The sequence below is a fragment of the Drosophila pseudoobscura genome, chromosome X (genome assembly GCF_009870125.1).
Source record: "Drosophila pseudoobscura strain MV-25-SWS-2005 chromosome X, UCI_Dpse_MV25, whole genome shotgun sequence".
Classification (NCBI taxonomy): domain Eukaryota; kingdom Metazoa; phylum Arthropoda; class Insecta; order Diptera; family Drosophilidae; genus Drosophila; species Drosophila pseudoobscura.
Genome location: NC_046683.1, coordinates 16,901,995 through 16,924,452, shown reverse-complemented (window position 1 = coordinate 16,924,452; position 22,458 = coordinate 16,901,995). Strand labels below are relative to the sequence as shown.

The window sequence follows — 22,458 nt, the reverse complement described above, 5'->3', positions numbered from 1 at the left end:
TTTGTGGACACAGTTTCCTTAAAAAAAAAATATATAAGACTTATCTCTAGTTTTATTTTGGCTAAATATTTTCAACTATATAGAGATAAAATTTGGTACATAAAATACTTTTATTCTGCATGAAAACTTTTTGGGAAAATCACAGGAAAATTGGTCGATTCGATGCCAAATAGGTTTAAAATGGTTAAAATATTAATTTTTAGTTTAAAATTCAATTAAAAACAAAACAAACGAGGGGGAACGTTGTGAGTTGCTGCGGACACCGCAACTCTACGGTTATACCCGATACTAAGTCAGTATGGCTCTCCTCCGGCAGACGCCGCTAATATTTAACGACACGACAAAGAGTGCGTGCGAGAGAGACAGAAAATCAGTCTGAGCGTGACGTCGGGCGCTGCGTAGCCACTACAAATTGATTTCTTGCTTTTGGCTATAAACTGATAGATATGGTCATTATCTATGATTCTGCGTTTTTAGTTTTCTCAAATCTGCAATATTGTGGATGCAACAGATTTTCGTCCTTTGTGGGGGCGGATGGGGGTGGGGCGAAATTCTGAGATATACGTTTTATAGTGACATCTTAAAGGAGTGTGTGTACCAAATTTGGTTACTCTAGCCTTAATAGTCTCTGAGATTTGTGGTTGCCTCAGATTTTCGTCCTTTGCGGGGGCGGAAGGGGGTGTGGCGAAATTTGGACAGGAAACGGTCAAGGTCCGATATCACAGGAGTGTGGATACCAAATTTGGTTGCTCTGGCTTTTATAGGTTCTGAGATCCTTGAACTCATATTTTGCAATTGGCAAAACCGACCATGAAACCTGTGTGTTAGAGTGAGACAGAGCGAGAAAGAGTGATATTGTTTTCGTGATTCTGGCTGTAATAATTATACGATCTGGTTCAGATTTTGCACTCTAGAAGATATAGTCATCTTCTACGATTCTGCGTTTTTAGTTTTCTCGTATCGTCGAAATTGTGGATGCCACAGATTTTCGCCCTTTGTGGGGGCGGAAGTGGGCGGGGCAAAGTTTTGAAATATTTTTGGAGCAGTGACATATCACAGAAGTCTGGATCCAAAACATCGTTGCTCTAGCTCTTATAGTCTTTGAGCATTAGGCGCTGAAGGGGACGGACAGACGGACAGACGGACAGACGGACAGACGGACGGACGGACAGACGGACAGACGGACAGACAGACATGGCTCAACCGACTCGGCTATTGATGCTGATCAAGAATATATATACTTTATGGGGTCGGAAACGATTCCTTCTGGACGTTACACACATCCACTTTTACCACAAATCTAATATACCCCAATACTCATTTTGAGTATCGGGTATAAAAAGTTGTGAGGCGATGGGCAGTATTTTTGTTTTTAATTGTTAAAATTGTGTTAAAAAAATATCTAAAAATACATGAATTTTGCTTAGATTAAGATTAAACACATGTCTAACATTACACATTTGATTTTTAGTGGTAGCCTAGATGGTTTACAAGTTATACAATTTTAAAGTCTGGAAAGGTGCTCTGGAAATACACAAAAAAAAATGGGAAATATTAAACCTCGGGGAAAACAGCTGATTTCTTGGGTATTAAAAGGGAGAATATGGATTGCAAATGTAATTGGATTTTTTCAGTTTTCCTTCGCATATACATTCCATTCTATAAACATTCCATAAAATGTGTACAAAGGTTTCAATTGCAGTAAACACAGCTGTGGCAGATATCGTGGTTTTCTTTTTAAAAGTGTATTTTATGCGCTTAATCGGAGTATTTGAAGATCTGGGAGGGGTAGAGGGTATCAGTGTAGCGTGGCGCTTCATCGCTGTCAGCTGTTGTTTTTTGCCATTGCTTTTGCATTGCTTGCAGCCCCTTTTCCTGCTTCTGCTGCTGCTTTGCGTTCCGCTTGAAAAAGTTCTGCTGCTGCGCTGCGCTGCGCTGCCTGGGCCTGCCTGTTGGGCCAGTTTGAGAGGCACTTGTCAGAGCCAGTCAGAGAGTAACTGCTTCTCTGCGACTCTCTGCTGCTTGCTGGCTGTCTTTCTCTCTCTCTCTCTTTCACCCACCTGTCGACTGCGATCGGGGCTCTCTGCCTGTGTGGGATTTACAGTTCATTTCTGAAGCGCCATGCGACGTCGTCGGTCGGCCGCAGCGTCGCTTGTCCGTGTTCGTGGCCCGTTGCACGTTTATGCAATTCTTTGGTTTTAACGGTTGGATTTTTTTTTAAAAACGAAACGAACAAGAAAATATGTGCACAAATTGTATCAAAAATTAATGGTCAAGCCAAGAAAGAAAAGTGCGCGTTTGTTGTTGTCATTGTTTTGCGATGCTCGTTGTTGTTGCTTTAGTTTTAGTGCCAAGAATTTGTGTGTTTTTTTTGTGTTGTGCTTTTGCTGTTTTTGGCTGTCAAGGCTGCTGCTGGTGCCGCAGTCAAGGAAATGCAACTCTTAGACAGTTTTATGGTCATTCTTCGGGAGTGAGAGAGAGAGATGTGTGTGCTTGTGTTCTATGCAGATTAAATTGCAGATAACGCCAGGGCCACTCTGTTTGCATGAGTGTGTGTGTGCGTGTGTGTGTGCATGTGAGAGGTAAACACTTGTTGATATTCTCTCGCTGTCGCTGTCTCTGTCTGGCTTTTTCATTGTTTTTGTTAGGGGTGATTCTTTGCTGCCTTTTGGTTTTGCTGCGTTTGCTGCTTAGTTTCCCATGACGACGCCGATGCCGACGCGGACCTGCTGCTGCTGCTGCTGCTGCAGGAAATGTCTTGACAGCCAGACAGGGAGTGAGGGAGAGTCACCGACTTATTCCCACAGTTCACGCAAACAGCCGAAGGCGAAGCCGAAGCCGAAGGAGTACCGAAATGGAAGAAGATTAGAATTGACTTCTCTTCGGGCCTCTGTCCCTTCTAATTAAGAGACAGAGACGCGCCCCGCCCTGCAGCTAATAAATCCATTTGTGTTTCCTGTTACAATGCCTCGTAGGGAGGGAGGGGGGGACCCCTAGATAAGGCGGATTGAGTAATTGAGGGATCTTCATTGGTATTTCGTAGAGATCTTTGTACCTGTATGCCATTCCCATACATGGGACCCAATTCTTAGGCCTTGATTTCGCTGTCAACATCTGCGACTTTCACTTGAAAGGAATGCCACATGCAACACGCACCCCCTGAACCAGAAACCGAAACAGAACCTGAAACAGAAACACAGAACCAGAACCAGAACCAGGGGCTGCTCTACCAGTTGCTGCTGCAGCTTTAACTGAAGCTGCAGTCGCAGTCGCAGTCGCAGTCGCAGCCTCTCGCTCTCTCTCTGTTGCTCTCTGTGGAGTTCTTGCTCTGCCGACTGCTCACTTTTGCGTTCTCTGTGGCTTGGCCTTCGCTCGCACTCGGATCTGTTCGGTTCGGCTCTCTCTCTCTCTCTCTGTGCGACCCAGTGGCTGGGATTTCTCTGTTTATTTTCGGGTTGTTGTCGCCCGTCCCGTCCCGTCCCGTCGTTGGCTTTAATCTTATCGTCCTTTGCAGATAAAATAGCTTTCTGGTTACGGTTACGGTTTGTTTGTGTCTAAATTTTGATAAAATATTTGCGCCAGCAGTCAGCCAGCCAGGCAGGAGAGTGTTTTTGTTAGTTATGGTTTTTGTTTGTGGGTGGGGCTGTGCGTTTTGTGGTTTTCCCTGGGGCCCACTATCTGAAGGCCGCCATCGAAAGGCCGGAAGAGACGGCTAAAGCTGTTGGCGATTCAAAACGAAAGCGAAAAAAATCCAGAAAAAACAGGCAAATGGATTCCTTGATAGTTCCCATTTTCCAATCGAGTCAAAAGCCGCCATAAATACCAATAAATCGAATAACAAAACAAAGCAAACACAAGAAAGAAAAAAACAAAACGAAATTAACAGTTAAATGCCGGCTTGTCGCCATCGACGATTCTTCCTCCCTTTCTGTCCCTCTCTCTCTTGAGTCTTTGGCTAAACAACCGCTATCTCGTGTCACCAAAGCAGTGCTCCTTCATTGCCACCCAAAGCCCTCCCCCCCCCTCACCACCGGAGCACCTGTGGCTACTGGAAACTTGTTTCCGCGCGGGACAGAGCGGCGGGACAACGGACAGTGAGTGAAAGTGACAGTGAACTCAATTGACCTGAAACGAATGCGAATGCGAGTGCGAGTGCGTTGCGCGGAGGCAGCGCGCACGTGTTGCAAGCTCTCCCCCTCCCTCTCTCTGGCTCCCTCTATCGGGATCTCTTTGTAACCAGCTTGCTTTCCCGCTTCCCCTCTACACCCTGTACCCTGGGGAGGGGTGGGAAGGGGGGTACTCCCCGTATAAACATTGAATAATGAGTGCTTTTTTTTCCAAAACATTAACCCACAAGCAGCCTCTGTCTCTCTGTCTCTGTCTTTGGCTTTTACTTTTCCCCCTAAAAAAAAACTTCCGCTACGCATCTCCCGCTCTCCCTCTCTCTCTCCCTCTGCCTCTGCCTCTCCCGCTCTCTCGCTTTTCACGTGCAATTAAGCTCAATGGCTGTTTAAATCAATTAAAAATCTGTGTTACTCAATCGCACAACTCATTCATCGGCAAAGAGCGCCTCCCCGCCTCCCCTCCCCTCGCCTCCCCTCTCCTCCCATCGCGGCTTTGATTGAGGTTCAATCAACTTTTTGGCTGTCAAGAAGCAAACCGGTTCGGGGCTTTTTGGGCTTTCCGGCTCCCCCTTCCCTTCTCAGAAACAAGAAACGGAAACGAAAGCTCTGCCAGCAGAGATCCCTGCAGAGATCCCTGCCAAAGGATTTGCAGAAAAAAAAGGCATGGGCTTAGGTACTACATAGTAATCAGTTTGTAACTACTCGAGTATTCAGAGTGTATTCATGGCTCGATTCATGTTATTCATTGTATTCGTCTTGCGTGCGGCACTCCACCAATCCACCACTCCAGCGGGGGTCTGTAAGTGCAGTTTATGAGCTCTGCGCTCGACAGCTTGGATGAAAGTCGTCCCCCCACCCCCTCGGCCACCCTTCCCCTCCCCCCTGTACAGGGGGGGGGGGGGAACAATTAATTTTGTTGAATACGTAACAAACGCAAGAAAGAAAAGCAAAAGCCAACAAACATTAAGTAAACAATTGCAAGAAGAGAGAGAGAGAGGGGGAAGGGGAAGGGGGGCGGAAGGGGAGGGGGGCTAGAGCAAATGTCAGCGAAAAGTTTTCCCCTCACCCCATTAAACGAATAATTTGTCAAGAAGCTGTCAAATTTTGTTTAGAGCTCGCCCAGACACTGAGATACAAATGTATCTTGTGTGACTCTGTGACTCATCAGAGGGCTGGAAGGGGGGTTGGGGGGCGGAGAGAGGGTGTCAGACAAGCGCGTGTTTCGTGGCGGAGGAGATTTGTAGTGATCTCCCGGGCACGACTTCCACGATTTGCATATTACGGGTATTGCAATAAGATACAGTATCTTTTCGATACCTTTACTTGTGGAAATTGTATCTTTGTTCTGCTGAAGCCTCTGCAGTACACCTCGTGTACCTCCAATGCTCCCCAAACTGTTCCTTCAGGGATAGAACCACTTCCCGCTTACACTCAGCGAAAAAAACGAGTATAAACATATTTAGATGCATTAAAAAAGGATTATTTAATTGAAATATCAAAAACTTTAAAATAAATTAAATTTTTAGGAATAACAGATATTTGTACCATACCTAAAACCACAAATATTATATTATTCAAATTAAATAATAATTTTTAATATGTGGGGGACTATGACATTGGTGGAAAGTATAACACGTGTGGTTTATAAGAAGGTTGCAACAGAACAGAACCGATCAGAAGAGATTATTAATTTTATTCTAAAAGGTCCGCATAACACAGGGCAAGGTTCATGGCAAGTTTGGGGTATGCATCAGGGGTATTCCTTATAGTCACATCCAACATAATACTTATAATATTTTCTAAATAAAAATTCAACTCAATTCATTTACCAAATTTTATCTGAAAACCTATTAAAATAAGCAAAAGCTGACTTTTGCGGTATTTTTCATGGTATTCTTCGGTATTTTTTGGTATTTTTATAGTAATTTTTCACACAAGATTTTCACATGGATTCTTGATGAAAGTTTCTCTTCAAAGTCTCTCTTAAAAGTTTTTGGTTAGGAAAATATCAAGGGATTTATGGGAAAATGTGAGGTTATAATATAACAAATTTACTGGCGAGGCGTCTTGCGAGAACCAGATACCGGCGTAGGCTGGCCAGAAAACACCCAGTCGACCTGCCCAACAGGAGCTCTATCCTAGAAACCTGGACGGATAATTTAACCAAATAATATCCTCCTCCAAATTGTTCGACCTTAATGACACCCATTTTTTTTTTAAATTCTTTTAATTTTATTAATTTTTGTTTTTGTACAAATCATTGTATTAGTGATATTATTTATTAAATTTATAAAAAACAAATTAACAAAAAATATGGAAAAAATGCACTTAAAAAAAAGCATAGAAAAAATGCAATTTAGAAAAAAAAACCAACCGAGATTATTTATTACATAAATACTCGATAGAAAACTACATTAATTCCCTTTTAAAATGAGCTAAAAATTCATTAATTTCGAAAATTCTATACCGTTTTGAAGATTTTTGATGAAAACTAAAACTCGTTGAAGCCCATATTTTGGGCTAACGAAATGCCAGAAAAACCAGGGGAAAAGTTTGATATTCTTTCTTTTTTTTTTGGGCATCAAAAGCATAGGAACTCCTAGATGGAACTCGTTTTAAAATACTAAATGCAATTTATTTTGACGATTACCGGAGCTAGTGTGTGGCATATGGGTATAAAAATATCTTTATAGCTGTGTCTTCGATTCTCAGGGGGTTTTTTCGCTGGTTGTAATTACTGGAGTGCGAGTGCGAGGGCTCCTCGAACAGATCCAAGTTATCCAAAGAACAGAAAAAACAAAAGCAAAAGTTGATGTGCCGCAAGGTGGCAAGGTGGCAAGGTGGCAAGTTGTGTGGGTTGGGTGGCAAGTTCGTTTCATTAGCTTCTTCTGGGGTCGCTTGATGGGTCTGGCACGAAAGCGGTGTGTTTTGTGTAATTATGGGAGGGCTTTCTTTGGCCATAAACTGGGAATGGAGCTACTGGATTATTGCGGCACCAGGCAGGGGCAGAGGCAGAGGCAGGGGCAGGTGGTAGATAGTCGCCCAGGCACTTTTGTTGGATTTTCTCTTTTTTTTTTTTGCTCGACTTTGGACAGGTAGCGAGTACATTGTTCAGTGGATGGGAAAAATTCTCTAATCACTACAAACACAGCTTTAGCTGTTATCTGTGTATCTACGTATCGATGGCATATCGCATCGATTGATAATTATTAAAGTGCTTAATGCACTGCCAAAGGCCCACTGATGCCACACACTCGAAACACACTCATTTATTGGACATTAGAAAGCGTTGCGATTGACATTAATAGCCTTAAATGGCTCTGGTCTGGACTGCATTTTCACTTGGGTTTTCCACAGTCATTCTGCTGCTGCTCTCTCTCCCTCCCTCTCCCTCTCTCTCCCTCTCTCTTGTTGGCCATCTGTTGCCCTTTGGTGTCCCCCCCGAAAAGTGGCTTTTGTTTTGCAGCTGATTCCACAGCCAAAGATCAACATTTCATTGGCCAGAAACAGACATATTCCCGATGCTTGTGGCTGTTGCTGTTGTTGGTTCAATTAGTTGCTAATTGTTTGTGTAAACGGTTAGCATGCTCTTATTTTCCACCTTCTTAACGTTAACGCTAATCACATGCAAAAAATAATGAAATAAGAAAACAGCTGCCACGAAGGAAGGGCGGAAGAGCGGGGAGGCGGGGCGCCGGGAATGGGAATTTCGAATGCCGAATGCCACCTCTCTCCTTTCACTTCTCTCTCAGAGCTTCCCAGAGAGAGAGTTAGAAAGAGAGAGAGAGAGAGAGAGAGATAGCGCTCGTGGCCCCATATTTATTTACCTTTTTAAGTGGCTTTTTTTTATTTAGTACAAAAGTATTTTAAAAAAAAATTTTGATTCTTCGTATGTCCCACTTTTTTTAAAATTTTTTTTTTATGAAGGTTAAAGGAAAATATTCTGAGAACCTTGGGAACTTTGTTGTGATATTTTTAATGCGATGTTTTTAAAGAAAAATATTTCGAATATTTTGAATAATTTTTAATTTAATTTTGAGAACATAAAGCGAGTCGAACATCGATTATCCTGCACGCCCCTTGCCTGCCTCGATTCCAGCAACAATATGCATCGTCATGCACACGACATATATGTTGTTTCGAGCGCAAACACAGCTCCACCCACTCGGGCAAGGTATGGGCTGTATCTTTTGCAGTATTCTGCAGCTTTTCTAGGGGTTTTCGAAAGAAGAACGGTCCTATATCCACGTTTTCTCCGTTTTTCTTCGTCGACAAGAGTCCCAAATTCGCGAGTCCACTCGCTTGTGGGAACTTTGTGGAGAAAATCTCCACGAACTAGTTCCGTGAACAGAGTTTTCCTGCCACGCACATTTTCCACGGCCACGGTCATTTGGCATTTTTCTTCCCCCCCCCCCCCCCCCCCCCCTGATTTTCAAATCAACAATGGGCCACGCCCACGCCAACGCCCCTCCGCACTGTCCCTCCTCCATGCAGTGTTTCCCCCCTTTTGCCACACTCCGCGGCATGCAGCACATAATGACAACGTGCAATTTGGCCTTTCTTTCCTTGCAGCATGCCCCGTCCGCTGGCAGGCACACACGGCACAGTATGTACATTTCTGTGGCACGTTTGTGGCACTAGCATTCCTCCCCCTCCCACTCTATCTTCCCCTGTGATTGCGAACCTCACGGCATCTCGTGGGTTGTTAAAGGCCGCCTGATTGCAAATTATGGCCGGCCTTCTTCGCTGTGGCGGTAAGCGGGAAAGCAGCTCCCAGGGCACCCCCACACAAAGGAATCTCCCACTCCTCCAACGCCTCCTACTCCCAAATCTACTCCTAAATCTACTCCTCTCTCTTGAAAACTCTTTTCATATGCGATCGCATTTTACGAGCACTTTTCTTCTGTGTATTTTTTAATGTATTTTCCTTAAAAAAGTAGCGAAATGAATACGATTAATATGCAAGCGATATGCGATAGTTTTTTTTTTGGGTTTTGGAGGGTAATTTCAATGGCCAGACCCAGAATGGATTTATGGATTTATGAATGCAATGAATGCAAATTTGAATACCAAAAATCACCCGCAAAATCTTTGAATAATAATCATCTTATTAAACGAATGAATGACCTATGAATAATGGTATTCAAAGGGTTGAGGGATTTGAAGAACATTTTACCGAAATATTTGAATGGTGAATGGCAAAGCTCAAGCCAAATGATTCACAAAGTATTCACATACTCTCTCTGCTTGTTTGGTGGATGCAAATGAATGAATCAATGAGTGAATGAATGCTGTGAATGCACACTTCACACTCTGAAGGCACTCCTCTCTCTGCTCCTCTCCCTGCTCTTCTCTGAAGGCACTTCTCTCTCCTTCTCCCCTCTCGATCTGAGGGCACTTTCCTCTCTCTCCTCCACTTTCCTCTCTCTCTGAAGCCACTCCTTTCTCTCCTCACCTCCCCCTCACTCTCTCTGAAGTCACTCCTCTCTCTGCTCCCCTGTTTTCTCTTTGGTCGACCTTCAGTTTCATTCGATTATTCGTGAATAGAACGTCTGGAGCTTCCCAGTAATCGAGCAGCTTCGATGCCCCCGCCTAGTGCGTGTTTTTCGCTCAAGTGTGGATTTTATTTTCGACTTGAACTAATATTGGATTGCCCTTAAAAATTGTTTACTCTCTGTTTGGGCCCTCTCTGGGCTGCTCAATGCCTTCATTCGCCATCTCGGGAGGCTCTGGCTCTGGCTCTGGCTCTGGCGTCGGGATGGTCGGTGGTCGCTGGTCGCTGGTCGGTGGCTTCTTTCGTTATGCCTCAGCGGCTGCCTGCCCATTGTTGTTGCCTCCTCCACCTGCCCCCGCACGCTGCACATATACATATTTTGTTGCAGGTGCTCTCACGGGCATAATGAAATCAAATGAAATGCTTTTGTGCGAAATGAGTTCAGCTTTGTTGCTGCCTTTCTGCCTGTGTGTTGATTTATCTGTGCCCCACACTGTCGCTCTATGGAGCATATTTAATTTTATAATAAAAATCCCCTCGAGAGGCAACGAAGTGGCGTATACCCTGCCCCGGCAGCGCCCCACTTCCATCTCCGAATCCATGGCCCCCTTCTCGGCCAGGGTGCATGCCTCCGACCTGCCTATCTCATGGATACACTCGTTCGGGTAATTTTATGCAAAAAAATGAATGAAATATTGTGGGTACACCTCGGCTTGTGGGCCATGCACCGCACCGAACGTGAAGCAAGCCGGAAAAATCGCATACGAGAGTCCCCAGCAGAGCTGCTTGGTGGAGTGTTAAAGGTTCTAGAACCGGAGCCCACACACCGAACCGGTTCATAACGAGATTATGAAAAGCAGAAGGAATTTCCAGTATTTTCCCTCCTCAATGATCTGTCGAAGTGGATCGGAATATTCCTTTAATCTTTGAACTATTGCGCTCTCCCTATGTAGAGATGATAGAGATGACAGATGATAGAGATGATAGAGATGATAGAGATGATAGAGATGATAGAGATGATAGAGATGATAGAGATGATAGAGATGATAGAGATGATAGAAATGATAGAGAGAGAGAGAGAGAGAGAGAGAGAGAGAGAGAGAGAGAGAGAGAGAGAGAGAGAGAGAGAGAGAGAGAGAGAGAGAGAGAGAGAGAGAGAGAGAGAGAGAGAGAGAGAGAGAGAGAGAGAGAGAGAGAGGAGATAGGGAGTGGGAGAGGGAGAGAGAGGGGTGTATAGAGAGAGAGTTCTCTCGATATCTAATCCCCCACCAAATGCGAGTGGAATTTAAACAATCCATACGGAAAGAGTACTGAAGATACACACGCACACAGATACACACACACACACACACACACACAGATACACACTTGAAAGTGCTTCTGTGTTGATGTTGATGTGCTTTTGCTGCCGTTTCAATGCCGTGTTCTTGGTGGCAGAGATATATTTCCGTATGGCTGATAAGAATGTGCGACTGCATCTACTGGGGGGACAGGGGCGGGGCGTTACCGTTACTTGATAAGGGGCCCAAAGTGGCAGGGCATTGCATAATCGATAAGAAAATGTCAACAACAAACGATTTGCGACACAAAAGAGTGACTAAAAACAAAATACGAGTGAATCACAATGGAGTCCGTTCCAAAACCTTTCCAGGGAAACCCAGTGGCTGGCTCCCCAATCCCCCTCGCCCCCCCCATGATATCCATGGGAATGAATTGTGATTTGTGAATATCGAATGTCGCGACAAAACCAAATTTAAACGAACAAAAATTACGAAAAACAAAAAATCAAACGTGTGCTAAAACCAAAAACTGCAACTAAAAAGTGAATAAAAAACCAAAGATCGATACGAATCGAATCGCATCGAATCGGAGTGGAGTGGAGAAGATTTTGAAGAATGTTCGACGTTCCGCCCAAGTGCCCGGCGCTGGCCAACAAATTGGGCGGCCTCTTCGGCTGGCGACACACCTACAAGGTGGCGGCCAAGCACGAGGGCATACCGCACGGCCACCTCCACAAGTCCTACTCCCTCACCCTGCCCAAGCGACCCCCGTCGCCGTCGGACTATTCGTGTGCGAAGGTAAAGATACTCTCGTGTCTGTGTGTGTGTGTCTGTGTGTGGGATGCAGATACTCCCTCTACACGCCCACATTTCTGGGCCAATCACTCATATCAGATGATATGGTGATATATGAGAACGTGATCGTTGTCGTCTGTCTGTCCGCATAATTTCCAGTGACAAATGGCCATCAAGAAATATAATCAGCGTCGCGGATGGACACAGTGGGACCCATTCGATGGGAAAGTGAACAAAAACAAAGAGGAGGAATGATTAAGAGAGAATCGAGAGAATCAAGAGGCAACGAAGTCCAAAAACGAACAGAATGAGAGCTTCGTAAGCCGCTCGTGTGTTCGTTTGTTGCTCTTTCGGCTCTTTGGATGGATTTTACCCACTGTAAGACAGGCATTCGAAACTGCATTCCCGTCGCTGAATCCAAAAAAAAGAAAAAAATCACCAATAGAATGCCTGAGCGGGCTCTTTGACCCACAAAACGAGCAACCAAGCAAAAAGCCAACTGGGGGAAACAAAAAACCCATCAGAAACAAGCCAAAATTCAAGTGAAAAGAGTGAAACAATAAAAACAGAAATAGCCAAAAATTATTGCGCCAAGTTGACGTTCCAGTTCTTTAGTTTCACGCAGGGGGAGGCGCTCTACCACTGCTCCGCCTCTGCCGCTGCTCCAGCTGTGCTTTTGCTCTGCCTCTGCACTGCTCTGCCTTTGCTCTTGCGCTACCTGTGCTTTTTCTCTGCATTACCACTGCTTTACCTATGCTCTAGCTCTGCTTTACCACTGCCTTACCTCTGCCTCTGTTCTAGCTCTGCTCTGGCTTTGGTCTAGCTCTGCGTTTGCTCTGCATTACCACTGCTTTACCTCTGCTCTAGCTCTGCTTTACCACTGTTTTACCTCTGCTTGTACCTCTGCCTTTGCTCTAGCTCTCCTTGAGCTCTGTTCTAGCTCTGTTCTAGCTCTGTTCTAGCTCTGCTCTGGCGCTGCTTTTGCTCTGCTCTAACTTTGCTCTGCCTTTGCTCTAGCTCTGCTCTAGCTCTACCTCTACCTCTGCTTTACCTCTGTTCTAGCTCTGCTCTAGCTCTGCTCTGCCTTTGCTCTGCCTTTGCTCTAGCTCTGCCTTACCTCTGCTTTACCGCTACTCTAACTCTACCTCTGCTTTACCTATGCTCCCGCTCTAGCTCTGCTTTGGTTCTGCTCTGGCTCTGGCTCTTGCTCTGCCTCTGCTCTGCTCTTGCTCTGCTTTACCTTTGCATTAGCTCTGCGCTGCTCTAGCACTGCTTTTCTTTGCCTTGCTGCCAGAGAGGCCAGCTTAGAGCCGCAGTCTCTCTTTGTTTCTCTCTCTCTCCTTGAATGCTTTTGACTGGTTTCATGGCGTGATGCAATTGTTTTTGTTTTTGTTTCTGTTTCTGTTTTTCGGCATTCGGCATTTGGCATTTGGTTGTGGAATCCATTGGAATGCCAAAAGCTGCACACACGAACGGGCACCAGATTGCAATTTGGGCCGTGGAGGTTGTCGCGTCTCGAGCGTAGCTTTATTTGGCGTCTAGTCAGGGAGTTCAAGTTGAGCCCACGTGTGCCCGAGAGAGAGAGAGAGGGAGAGATGCGGAAGCACAGATGCGAAGAGGCTGGAATGAATGAATGAATGAATGAATGAAAGATGGAGCTTGTCTGTCTGGATGTTGGGCAACCTGCAACTTGATCTCCGATCTTCATGGGATGTGGTGGGTGCTTACAACACCTGACGCGAACCGAACCGAACCGAACCGAACCGAAGCGAAGCACCTCTGGCCTGACACCCGACTGGGGGCCATGGATAATATATAGATATAGTGGAATTCCTTCATTCCTACAATTTTGTTCTAGGTTTTCCTTGAAAATTGCAAAATTTCTAATTGAAAATGTTGTTTTTTTTTGGTTCTTTCAGCCGGACTCGTGGGTGACGGTGACCCATCTACAGACACAGTCGGGCATCCTTGATCCCGACGACTGTGTGCGGGATGTGGCCGACGATCGGGAACAGATCCTCGCACACTTTGAGGATCCCGGACCGGATCCGGGCGTGGCGCAGGGCGGCGGCGACGGAGCCTCCGGCAGCTCCTCGGTGGGCACCGGGTCGCCGGACATCTTCCGCGACCCCACGAACACGGAGGCCCCCACCCGGGACCTGTCCACGCCGCACATCGAGGTGACGAGCACCACCTCCGGCCCGATGGCCGGCCTGGGCGTGGGCCTGATGGTGCGCCGCAGCAGCGACCCCAATCTGCTGGCCTCGCTCAAGGCGGAGGGCAGCAACAAGCGTTGGTCGGCGGCGGCGCCCCACTACGCCGGCGGCGACTCGCCCGAGCGTCTGCTGATCGACAAGGCCGGCGGCCAGCTGTCGCCCCAATGGGAGGAGGAGGATGACGTCGCCAGCCAGCAGCAGCTCAAGGAACAGCTGCTGCTCCAACAGCAGCAGCAGCAGCAGCCCCCAGCTGCCGCCCATCAGCCATTCGCCCGCTCGGGGCGCCTGTCCATGCAGTTCCTGGGCGACGGCAACGGCTACAAGTGGATGGAGGCGGCCGAGAAGCTGCAGCACCAGAACCAGAACCCGAATCCGAGCCAGAACCTGGGCCAGAATCAGAACCAGCATACGGGACACCGGGAAGCACATTCCGGACAGTCGTCGCTGCCGAACAGCGCCTACTCGAGCAAGTCCCTGCCGCGGGAGAGCAAGCGGAAGGAGCCACTGGGGCAGGCGTACGAGTCGATCCGCGAGAAGGACGGCGAGATGCTGCTGATCATCAACGAGTACGGCAGTCCGCTGGGCCTCACGGCGATGCCGGACAAGGAGCACGGCGGCGGACTCCTTGTCCAGCACGTCGAGCCCGGCAGTCGGGCCGAGCGCGGGCGGCTGCGGCGTGAGGACCGCATCCTCGAGATCAACGGCATCCAGCTGATCGGCCTCAGCGAGTCGCAGGTCCAGGAGCACCTCCGACGGGCCCTCGAGTGCTCCGAGCTGCGGGTGCGCGTCCTGCGCGGCGACCAGCAGCAGCGCCAGCAGCGGCGCGACTCCAAGGTGGCCGAAATGGTCGAGGTGGCCACCGTCTCGCCCACGCGAAAGCCGCACGCCGCCCCCGTGGGCACCTCCCTGCAGGTGGCCAACACCCGGAAGCTGGGCCGCAAGATCGAGATCCTGCTCAAGAAGGGCCCCAACGGCCTGGGCTTCTCGGTGACGACGCGCGACAATCCCGCCGGCGGCCACTGCCCCATCTACATCAAGAACATACTGCCCCGCGGCGCGGCCATCGAGGACGGACGCCTCAAGCCCGGCGATCGGCTGCTCGAGGTCGACGGCACTCCCATGACGGGCAAAACCCAAACCGATGTGGTGGCCATCCTCCGGGGCATGCAGGCGGGCGCCACAGTCCGCATAGTCGTCTCCCGACAGCAGGAGCTGGCCGAGCAGACCGATCAGGCGGCGGCAGCAGCAGCAGCGGCACAGGCACAGGCACAGGCAGAAAAGACCGCTTCCATAGCCGCTCCTGCTGCGGCTTCCATCCAGGTGCAGAAATCGAGCAGCGCCCGTTCGCTCTTCCAGCAGCAGCAGCAGCAGCAGCAGCTCCTCAACGAATCTCAGCATTTCATCGATGCGGGCAGCGAGTCGGCAGCCTCAAATGTAAGTTGCAAGAAGGTGGGGGCACATAGGACTGTCTGTGCGAATGATTCGGTGCGAATTTTAAAGTATTTCCAGGGGATGGATGTGGGGGAGCCTTAAAGCAGGCTCCATGGCCCATCTGAAGAGGGAGTCTGAAGTTTTCTGTTCAGTGGGGGGGGAAGGACATATTTTTCAGGATATAAACCATATTGTAGGGTCTTCGTGCTTTATGCAATCCGTGTTTACATGGCAATCGAGAGCCAGGGTTGCAATGGTTATTCAGCACTCGATATGGGCTCTAATCGGACTCGTTATTTCTATTCAGCGACTCGCTGACTCTTGCCTCACAAGGGAACCGGCGAGAATAGGATGAAAGAGTGCCATTGGGCGCCAAACGGGGATGGCAATCCACGAGATTGAATTATTCCAGCCCGTGATAGATAGAGTACTCTGTACGCTCATTGGTTCAATGCAGGATAATGTCTTTTGGGGTCTCATGGCTGTTCCTTGCAGACCAGACCCCTTGCTTATCCTTTCCATTCCCAGAACCCTTTAGGGGTTCTTTGGAATCTAGAATCAGCGGCTTTAAGCCAGGATTTGTAGACTCTTTGCTCATTCTTTTGCTTGTGCATCCACAGGATAGCCTGCCGCCGAGCAGCAACAGCTGGAATACCCGCGAGGAGCTGACGCTGCACATACCAGTGCACGACACGGAGAAGGCCGGACTGGGGGTGAGCGTCAAGGGGAAGACCTGCTCGAACCTGAATGCCTCCAGCTCGAGTGGCAGTGGCGGTGGCAGCGGCAGCGGCAGCGGCCAGATGAAGCACGACGGCGATCTGGGGATATTCGTGAAGAGCGTTATCCATGGCGGAGCCGCCTCCCGGGACGGACGACTGCGGATGAACGACCAGCTGCTGAGCGTGAACGGGGTGTCGCTGCGCGGCCAGAACAATGCCGAGGCCATGGAGACACTGCGTCGGGCGATGGTCAATACGCCGGGCAAGCATCCGGGCACCATAACGCTCCTCGTGGGCCGCAAGATCCAGCGCTCGGCCAGCTCCAGCGACATCCTGGACCAGGGTCTAAGCCAGAGTCAGAGTCACAATCACAGCCATAGCAACGGCAGCGGCAGCAGCAACAGCAACAGCGGCCACAACAACAGCAGCTCGAATGCGAGCGACAATTCGGGGGCCACCGTCATTTACTTGAGTCCCGAGAAGCGGGAACAGCGCGGCAGCGGCAACGACAGAGGAGCCGGCGGCAGCAGCGAGATGAACAGGTGAGTGGAGTGGAGCGAGGGAGCAGGCTAAAGCCCTGGAACTAAACCTCCCCTTTTTGCAGATGGAGCAACCCCGTTTTGGACCGTCTAACCGGTGGCATTTGCTCCACAAACACACAGGCCCAGCAGCAGCTCTCGCAGCAACATCCGCAGCAGCAGCAGCAGGTCTCGCAGCAACAGCCGCAGCAGCCACGTCGCCTGCCCCCAACCCCGATCTGCAGCAGTGCGGCACTCCGCAACGAGAGCTACTACATGGCCACCAACGACAACTGGTCGCCGGCGCAGCTCCATCTGCTGACGGGCCATGGCAATACGGCGCTGCTGATCGAGGACGATGCCGAGCCAATGTCCCCGTAAGGCCAGCCCTTAGGGTCCTGGAGGGAACTCCTTTTTTACATATTTTCGTGCATTGCAGGGTCCTGCCGGCGCGTCCACACGATGGGCAGCACTGCAACCCGAGCAGCGCCAACCCATCGTCGCAGACGAAGGCAGTGGCAGCGGGAGGGCCAGCGGGAGTGCCAGCGGGAGTGGCCGTCACTGTGCCGGGCACACCGTCGAGCAGCAGCACCTTCGATGCCACCTACTCGTCGCAGCTCAGCCTGGAGACGAACTCGGGCGTGGAGCACTTCTCGCGCGATGCCCTGGGCCGGCGCAGCATCTCGGAGAAGCACCATGCGGCGCTGGATGCCCGCGAGACGGGCACCTACCAGCGCAACAAGAAGCTGCGCGAGGAGCGCGAGCGCGAGCGCCGCATCCAGCTGACCAAATCGGCCGTCTTTGGGGGCTCCGTCGAGTCGCTGACGACCCGGATCGCCAACGCCAATGCCCAGCTGGCGGGCTACAGGCACGCCAAGACCGCGTCCAGCATCGAGCAGCGCGAGTCGATGCAGCAGCAGCTGGCGGCCGCCGAGGCCGAGGCCCGCGACCAGCTGGGGGACCTGGGCCCCTCGCTGGGCATGAAGAAGTCCTCGTCGCTGGAGTCGCTCCAGACCATGGTCCAGGAGCTGCAGATGTCCGACGAGCCGCGTGGCCATCAGGCGCTGCGTGCCCCGCGCGGCCGCGGCAGGGAGGACAGCCTCAGGGCGGCGGTTGTCAGCGAACCGGATGCCAATAGTGAGTGCCTATCGGAGGATTATCACGATTATCGTGTGGTGGCATCTTAACGTGATTTGTTTTGCACTCCAATTTCAGAGCCCCGCAAGACGTGGCTGCTGGAGGATGGGGACCACGAGGGCGGCTTTGCCTCGCAGCGGAACGGACCCTTCCAGAGCTCCCTGAACGACGGCAAGCACGGCAGCAAGTCGTCGCGGGCCAAGAAGCCGAGCATTCTGCGGGGCATCGGACACATGTTCCGCTTCGGCAAGAACCGCAAGGACGGGGTGGTGCCAGTGGACACCTACAGTGCGGTGGCCATCTCTCCGCCCTCATCGGTGGTGTCATCATCGCCACAGCTGCAGCAGCAGCAGCAACAACAGCAGCAGCAGCAGCTGCAACAGCAACAGATACCCGCCGCTGCGCTGGCAGCTTTGGAGAGGAATGGAAAGCCGCCAGCATACCAGCCACCGCCGCCACTGCCAGCACCGAATGGTGTGGGTGCGGGCGGGGCCGGCGGTGTAACGGCAGCGAATGGCGGCATCCATCAGAACGATATATTCAATCATCGGTATCAGCACTATGCCAACTATGAGGATCTGCATCAGCATCAGCAGCAGCAGCAACAGCAGCAACAGCAACTGATTAGGTGAGAGACGAGGCCCAGCACTCCGTCAATGAAGGAGGGGCACCCTGTTATATGTTAATCCCCCCCATCCCACCCCCTACGATACGCTCCCCTTGAAAGCATGACTAACTTTATTAACCAAAAATCGTTTCATTTGTGTCTCTCGTCTTGTATCTGTCTCTTTCTTTGGCTCTGTCTCTGTCTATGCCGTGGTATATGTATCGCACTCACACACCCACACACACCCAACACATAATTTAACATTTACCAACACTGGTTGTTGTGGCCGCAGCACATCAGTCGAGACGCTATCGGAGTCGACGCTCGAATGCATGCGTCAGCAGGTGATACGACAGCGCATCAAGGTGGAGGCGGAAAGGTAACACACACACACACACATACAGTAGGGATCATGATCATGAAACGCACTGTACACCCCCATACTAACTAAATGGTTCTGGGCTTTAGATTGTACTTTTATCATTCGACCCATTCTAATCGCTTTGTTTCTGCTCTCCGCCGCAGTCGCCGCCATCAGCATTACCATTCGCAGCGCAGCGCCCGGTCGCAGGACATCAGCATGCACTCGACCAGCTCCTCGTCGCATCACCAGCATCCGCAGGCCCAGACGCAGGGCCACACGAACGGCGGCATCCGTCCCATGAGCAGCTACTACGAGTACGAGACCGTGCAGCAGCAGCGTATGGGCAGCATCAAGCACAGCCACCACAGTAGCCACAGCAGCCACAATGGGGCGGCAGCAGGCACCACGGGGGCCTCGGGCTCCTCGGCGTCGCCCATCAATGTGCCCCACTGGAAGGCGGCCGCCCTCAACGGCTACTCCCCGGCCAGCCTGAACAGCAGCTCCCGCAGCCGCGGACCTTTTGTCACCCAGGTGACCATTCGAGAGCAGAGCGGCATGCCGTCCCAGCTGCAGCAGCTCCAGCAGCAGCCTACCTACCAGACCGTGCAGAAGATGGGGCCGCAGTCACAGTACGGCAGCAGTGCTGGCTCCCAGCCGCACGCCTCGAAGGTGTGACTATAGGTGCTGGCGCATGCGCGCGCCACACGGGATGTGCTCGTGGAGGATAATCAGCAGCAGCAGCAGCAACAGCAGCAGCTGGGGCTAAGCGAGGTCAGCGAGGTAGAGATCTTCTACTACGCCACCGAATGCTGAGACACTTCCTTCCTGGACACCCACCGGGCCTCTCTCCTCCGCGTGGGAGGGACGCTGTGTGTGACGCTGGGCAGCCGGCAAAAACCAGAGATTTATTTTTACCCAATGGATTGGATGGCACTGGAGATGGATGGAGTTTTTCGAAAAAATATCCACATTTTGTACACAAGACACACCCCCATACACACGTACACACGTACACGCATACAAACATACAACTTGTATTTAGATTAAATTTAAGTCCATTTATTCCCAATGCATACGTACATACATGTACTCGATATGAAATGAAAAGTATTCCCCTATTTAAAGAAGAACCGTATGTTGTATTCACTCGTTTAATATCTAAGTCAAACGAACGCCTTTGTACATAATTAGGTTTATGCAGAAGCCAACAAAAAACCCACAAAACATGCGAGTTGCACTCTCGACTCCCACGACGAAGTACCATTTCTCCATTTATTCTCTTTCGTTTTTGTTGTATATAGAACTTTTGTTTGTTTTGTTAGCTTTAAAGCGGACGCCATTTTGTGTGCAAAAGGTTAGGATTTGCAACAGCGAAAAAGTAAAACTTAAAGCACCCACACACAAACACACACGAACACACATATAGTACTATATTGTATACCATAAATCATTTTTTTATTGTTTTTTTTTTTTGTCTATATAAGATCGAAATTGTGCAGCCGACCTTTCGGGTCTTCCCGGGGTCTCTAAAAGACAGGCAGCTTCATTTAGTTATACGTAATAATTATATGCAATTATGGTACATAGAACGTAAGCGTAAGCGTATAGTGCAGCGAGTAGTACATACATACATACATATACCCTAGAAGTTTATTCTGTGTACTTTGTAAGTAATTTGTAAATTACGGCACCGAATTGCGAATTAAAAGCTAACGATTTCCATAAACAATCATCACACATATGTACATATATCGTATATTCACCGGTGGATGATCCTAGTCTTGACGATGGGTGGCGCCTGTGCCGTATCCCGTTGCATTGGAAGCTTGCTGCTTTTAATGGGTCCCTCCTCCTCATCGTCGGTCTGCTCTGCAGCAGCTTGGACCACCGGGGGGGCTACGGGGGTGCGCTTCTTCTTGGCTGAATGGATTCTGCGCTTCTTTAGAGAATTCCCCTGAGGGGATACCGTGGGCGGGGGTGCTGGCGCATCCTTCTTCCTCACGACGGGCTTCAGCACAGTGAAATTGGTGAGTAGACTGGGATCGGGCGACTTGTCCCAGTGATCGCTGAACGGAGGGAATCGGAGGAATATTAGTTGGGTGGAAATTGATTCGGGAATCATTGCTCACTCGGGAATGCCACCGGGTGGCACAATCACGTCCAGGACATTGTCTATTAGCCGAGACTTGAGCATGCGATCGTTTGGAGTGGTCGCGTGCATCGATGGCGAGGTGTTGATCTCGATCAGCCAGGGCTTCAGGTTTTTGTCGATGATGATGTCATACCCATAGACCTCGAAGCAGTGCCGATCGTTGGACATCACTGGGGCCACTGCGTCCAGGGAATGGCGTATCGTCTCGGAGATGCGCTGCCAGAGAATTTGTGAGACGCCTCCGCCTCGCAGGCTATCCAGGTAGAGCCAAAGATTCTGGACAGGCCACTTGCCGCCATGAATCGAATTGTACTCTTGCTGGGGGTGGGAGAAGGAAACTCAATTGGTGACCCCGAACTCCCGAAATCCGACTTACGTTCGTCTTCTGAATGCTAACATTGGTCAGATGCATGAAAACGTTGTTGATGTCCGTGTGGTCATACTTTTCCGTACAAAAGCGACAGAACCCCTCGTTGTAGAGGTAGGCTTTTAGGGGATTAAACGTGGTCACCAGCACGAACAGGCGCAGATCGAACTTCTTGCCGCCGATGAGCAGGGGATTGTCTATGTACTTGGAGATGACACTGGTGTTGCGGCTCAGCAATGGGTAGAAGGTGCGCGCCTCGTAGGCGAACTTCTTCAGCTTGGAGAGCTTGTTGATCAGGAAAATTCCGTTGCCCTGCGACTTGCTGCAGGGCTTGACGATCCACGTGCTGGCCGGATTCTTGTGGAATTCTTCCACGAACAGGTTGTAGTCGGTGGGCAGGATAAAGGTCATCGGTACGATATCCAGGTGCATGTAGCGCGTGCCCCCTATGCCCAGTTTCATGGTGTTCGAGAAGGTCTGGGCCAAGGGATCGCCCTTGCGCTCCAGATCCTTGCGATAGCGCTTGATGTTCTTGATCAGCAGATCCTTTCGCGACAGCTCCATCGAGTTGGGGAAGTGGTTAATGGTTCTGTGGAGAGAATATCCATGCGGTCAGATCGATGCTGATCGGCGCTGACGGATCGCTTACTGATCTGATCGCATGCGATAGGGCTGATCGATGCCAAAGATGTAGCGACAGGTTTGGGTGCACGCCCAGTAGAAGTTCCATTCCCCGTTGACCGACGGCACCTGTTGCCAGCCACGTTTCTCAAAGTTGCAGATCACAGCCGACTTCTCACCGTCCGTGCTATAGAGCACACATTTCTTCGGCTGCGGTTCCGCCAATCGCCTGCTGACACGTGGCGATGGCCTAACCAAGTGGGGCTCCCCGATCTGATCATCGCACTTGCTCCTGAGGTTCTTCAGCGGGCTGCCATGCCTCTTCATAGCAATGGGAAGACACTTTAAAAATACTACGAATTTTGAAACAGTCGATACCAATTTTGATTTGAGTTGCTTTTGTGAATTTTTACTTCTGGCCTTCCCGATCTGATCTGATCTCTATCCTATAACGTCATCTGGTCATAGCTACCCAACAGAATGAACGATCATTATGATCCTCTGCTTCCTTAAAGACAGATCCGCTGTTGCATGCTGTGGATCATTGGTTCTCACGTCTCACGACAATCGCAGGCCCTTTTCTCCTAGAAACTAGCTATGTATTTTACCAATAAGGAAGGTGCTCGATCTCAT

The 22,458-nt window shown here is 49.8% G+C and overlaps 2 protein-coding genes across 6 annotated transcripts in view; one reads left to right on the top strand and one right to left on the bottom strand.

Annotated features, from left to right (window-relative positions):
• The window catches only part of baz (par-3 family cell polarity regulator), a 41,804-nt gene extending 21,390 nt beyond the window's left edge, over positions 1–20,414 (top strand). Inside the window, exons 1-8 of one of the 4 annotated variants that reach the window (XM_015186023.2) lie at positions 11,423–11,696; positions 13,613–15,343; positions 15,961–16,601; positions 16,664–16,954; positions 17,017–17,714; positions 17,793–18,342; positions 18,614–18,700; positions 18,847–20,414. In XM_015186023.2, the coding sequence (XP_015041509.2) occupies positions 11,514–11,696; positions 13,613–15,343; positions 15,961–16,601; positions 16,664–16,954; positions 17,017–17,714; positions 17,793–18,342; positions 18,614–18,700; positions 18,847–19,360 (4,695 nt within the window). In that variant the 5' untranslated portion in view covers positions 11,423–11,513 and the 3' untranslated portion in view covers positions 19,361–20,414. Of the gene's footprint in view, positions 1–11,422; positions 11,697–13,612; positions 15,344–15,960; positions 16,602–16,663; positions 16,955–17,016; positions 17,715–17,792; positions 18,343–18,613; positions 18,701–18,846 lie in introns of those variants that run through there. The other 3 variants (XM_015186024.2, XM_015186022.2, XM_001354571.4) reach the window with 3 other exon arrangements.
• TTLL1A (Tubulin tyrosine ligase-like 1A) lies at positions 1,473–22,243 on the bottom strand. Of its 2 annotated transcripts, XM_033385478.1 has the most exons (5): positions 21,854–22,243; positions 21,214–21,793; positions 20,815–21,155; positions 20,449–20,751; positions 1,473–1,524 (listed from the first exon to the last, which is right to left on the bottom strand). In XM_033385478.1, exons 1-5 carry the CDS (start codon positions 22,150–22,152, stop codon positions 1,488–1,490), a joined length of 1,560 nt encoding a protein of 519 aa, XP_033241369.1. In that variant the 5' UTR covers positions 22,153–22,243; the 3' UTR covers positions 1,473–1,487. The 2 variants fall into 2 exon arrangements, with proteins under 2 accessions (XP_033241369.1, XP_001354608.2); XM_001354572.3 differs by lacking the exon at positions 1,473–1,524 and having other exon boundaries at positions 20,291–20,751.
• Between the last annotated feature and the right edge of the window lie 215 nt (positions 22,244–22,458).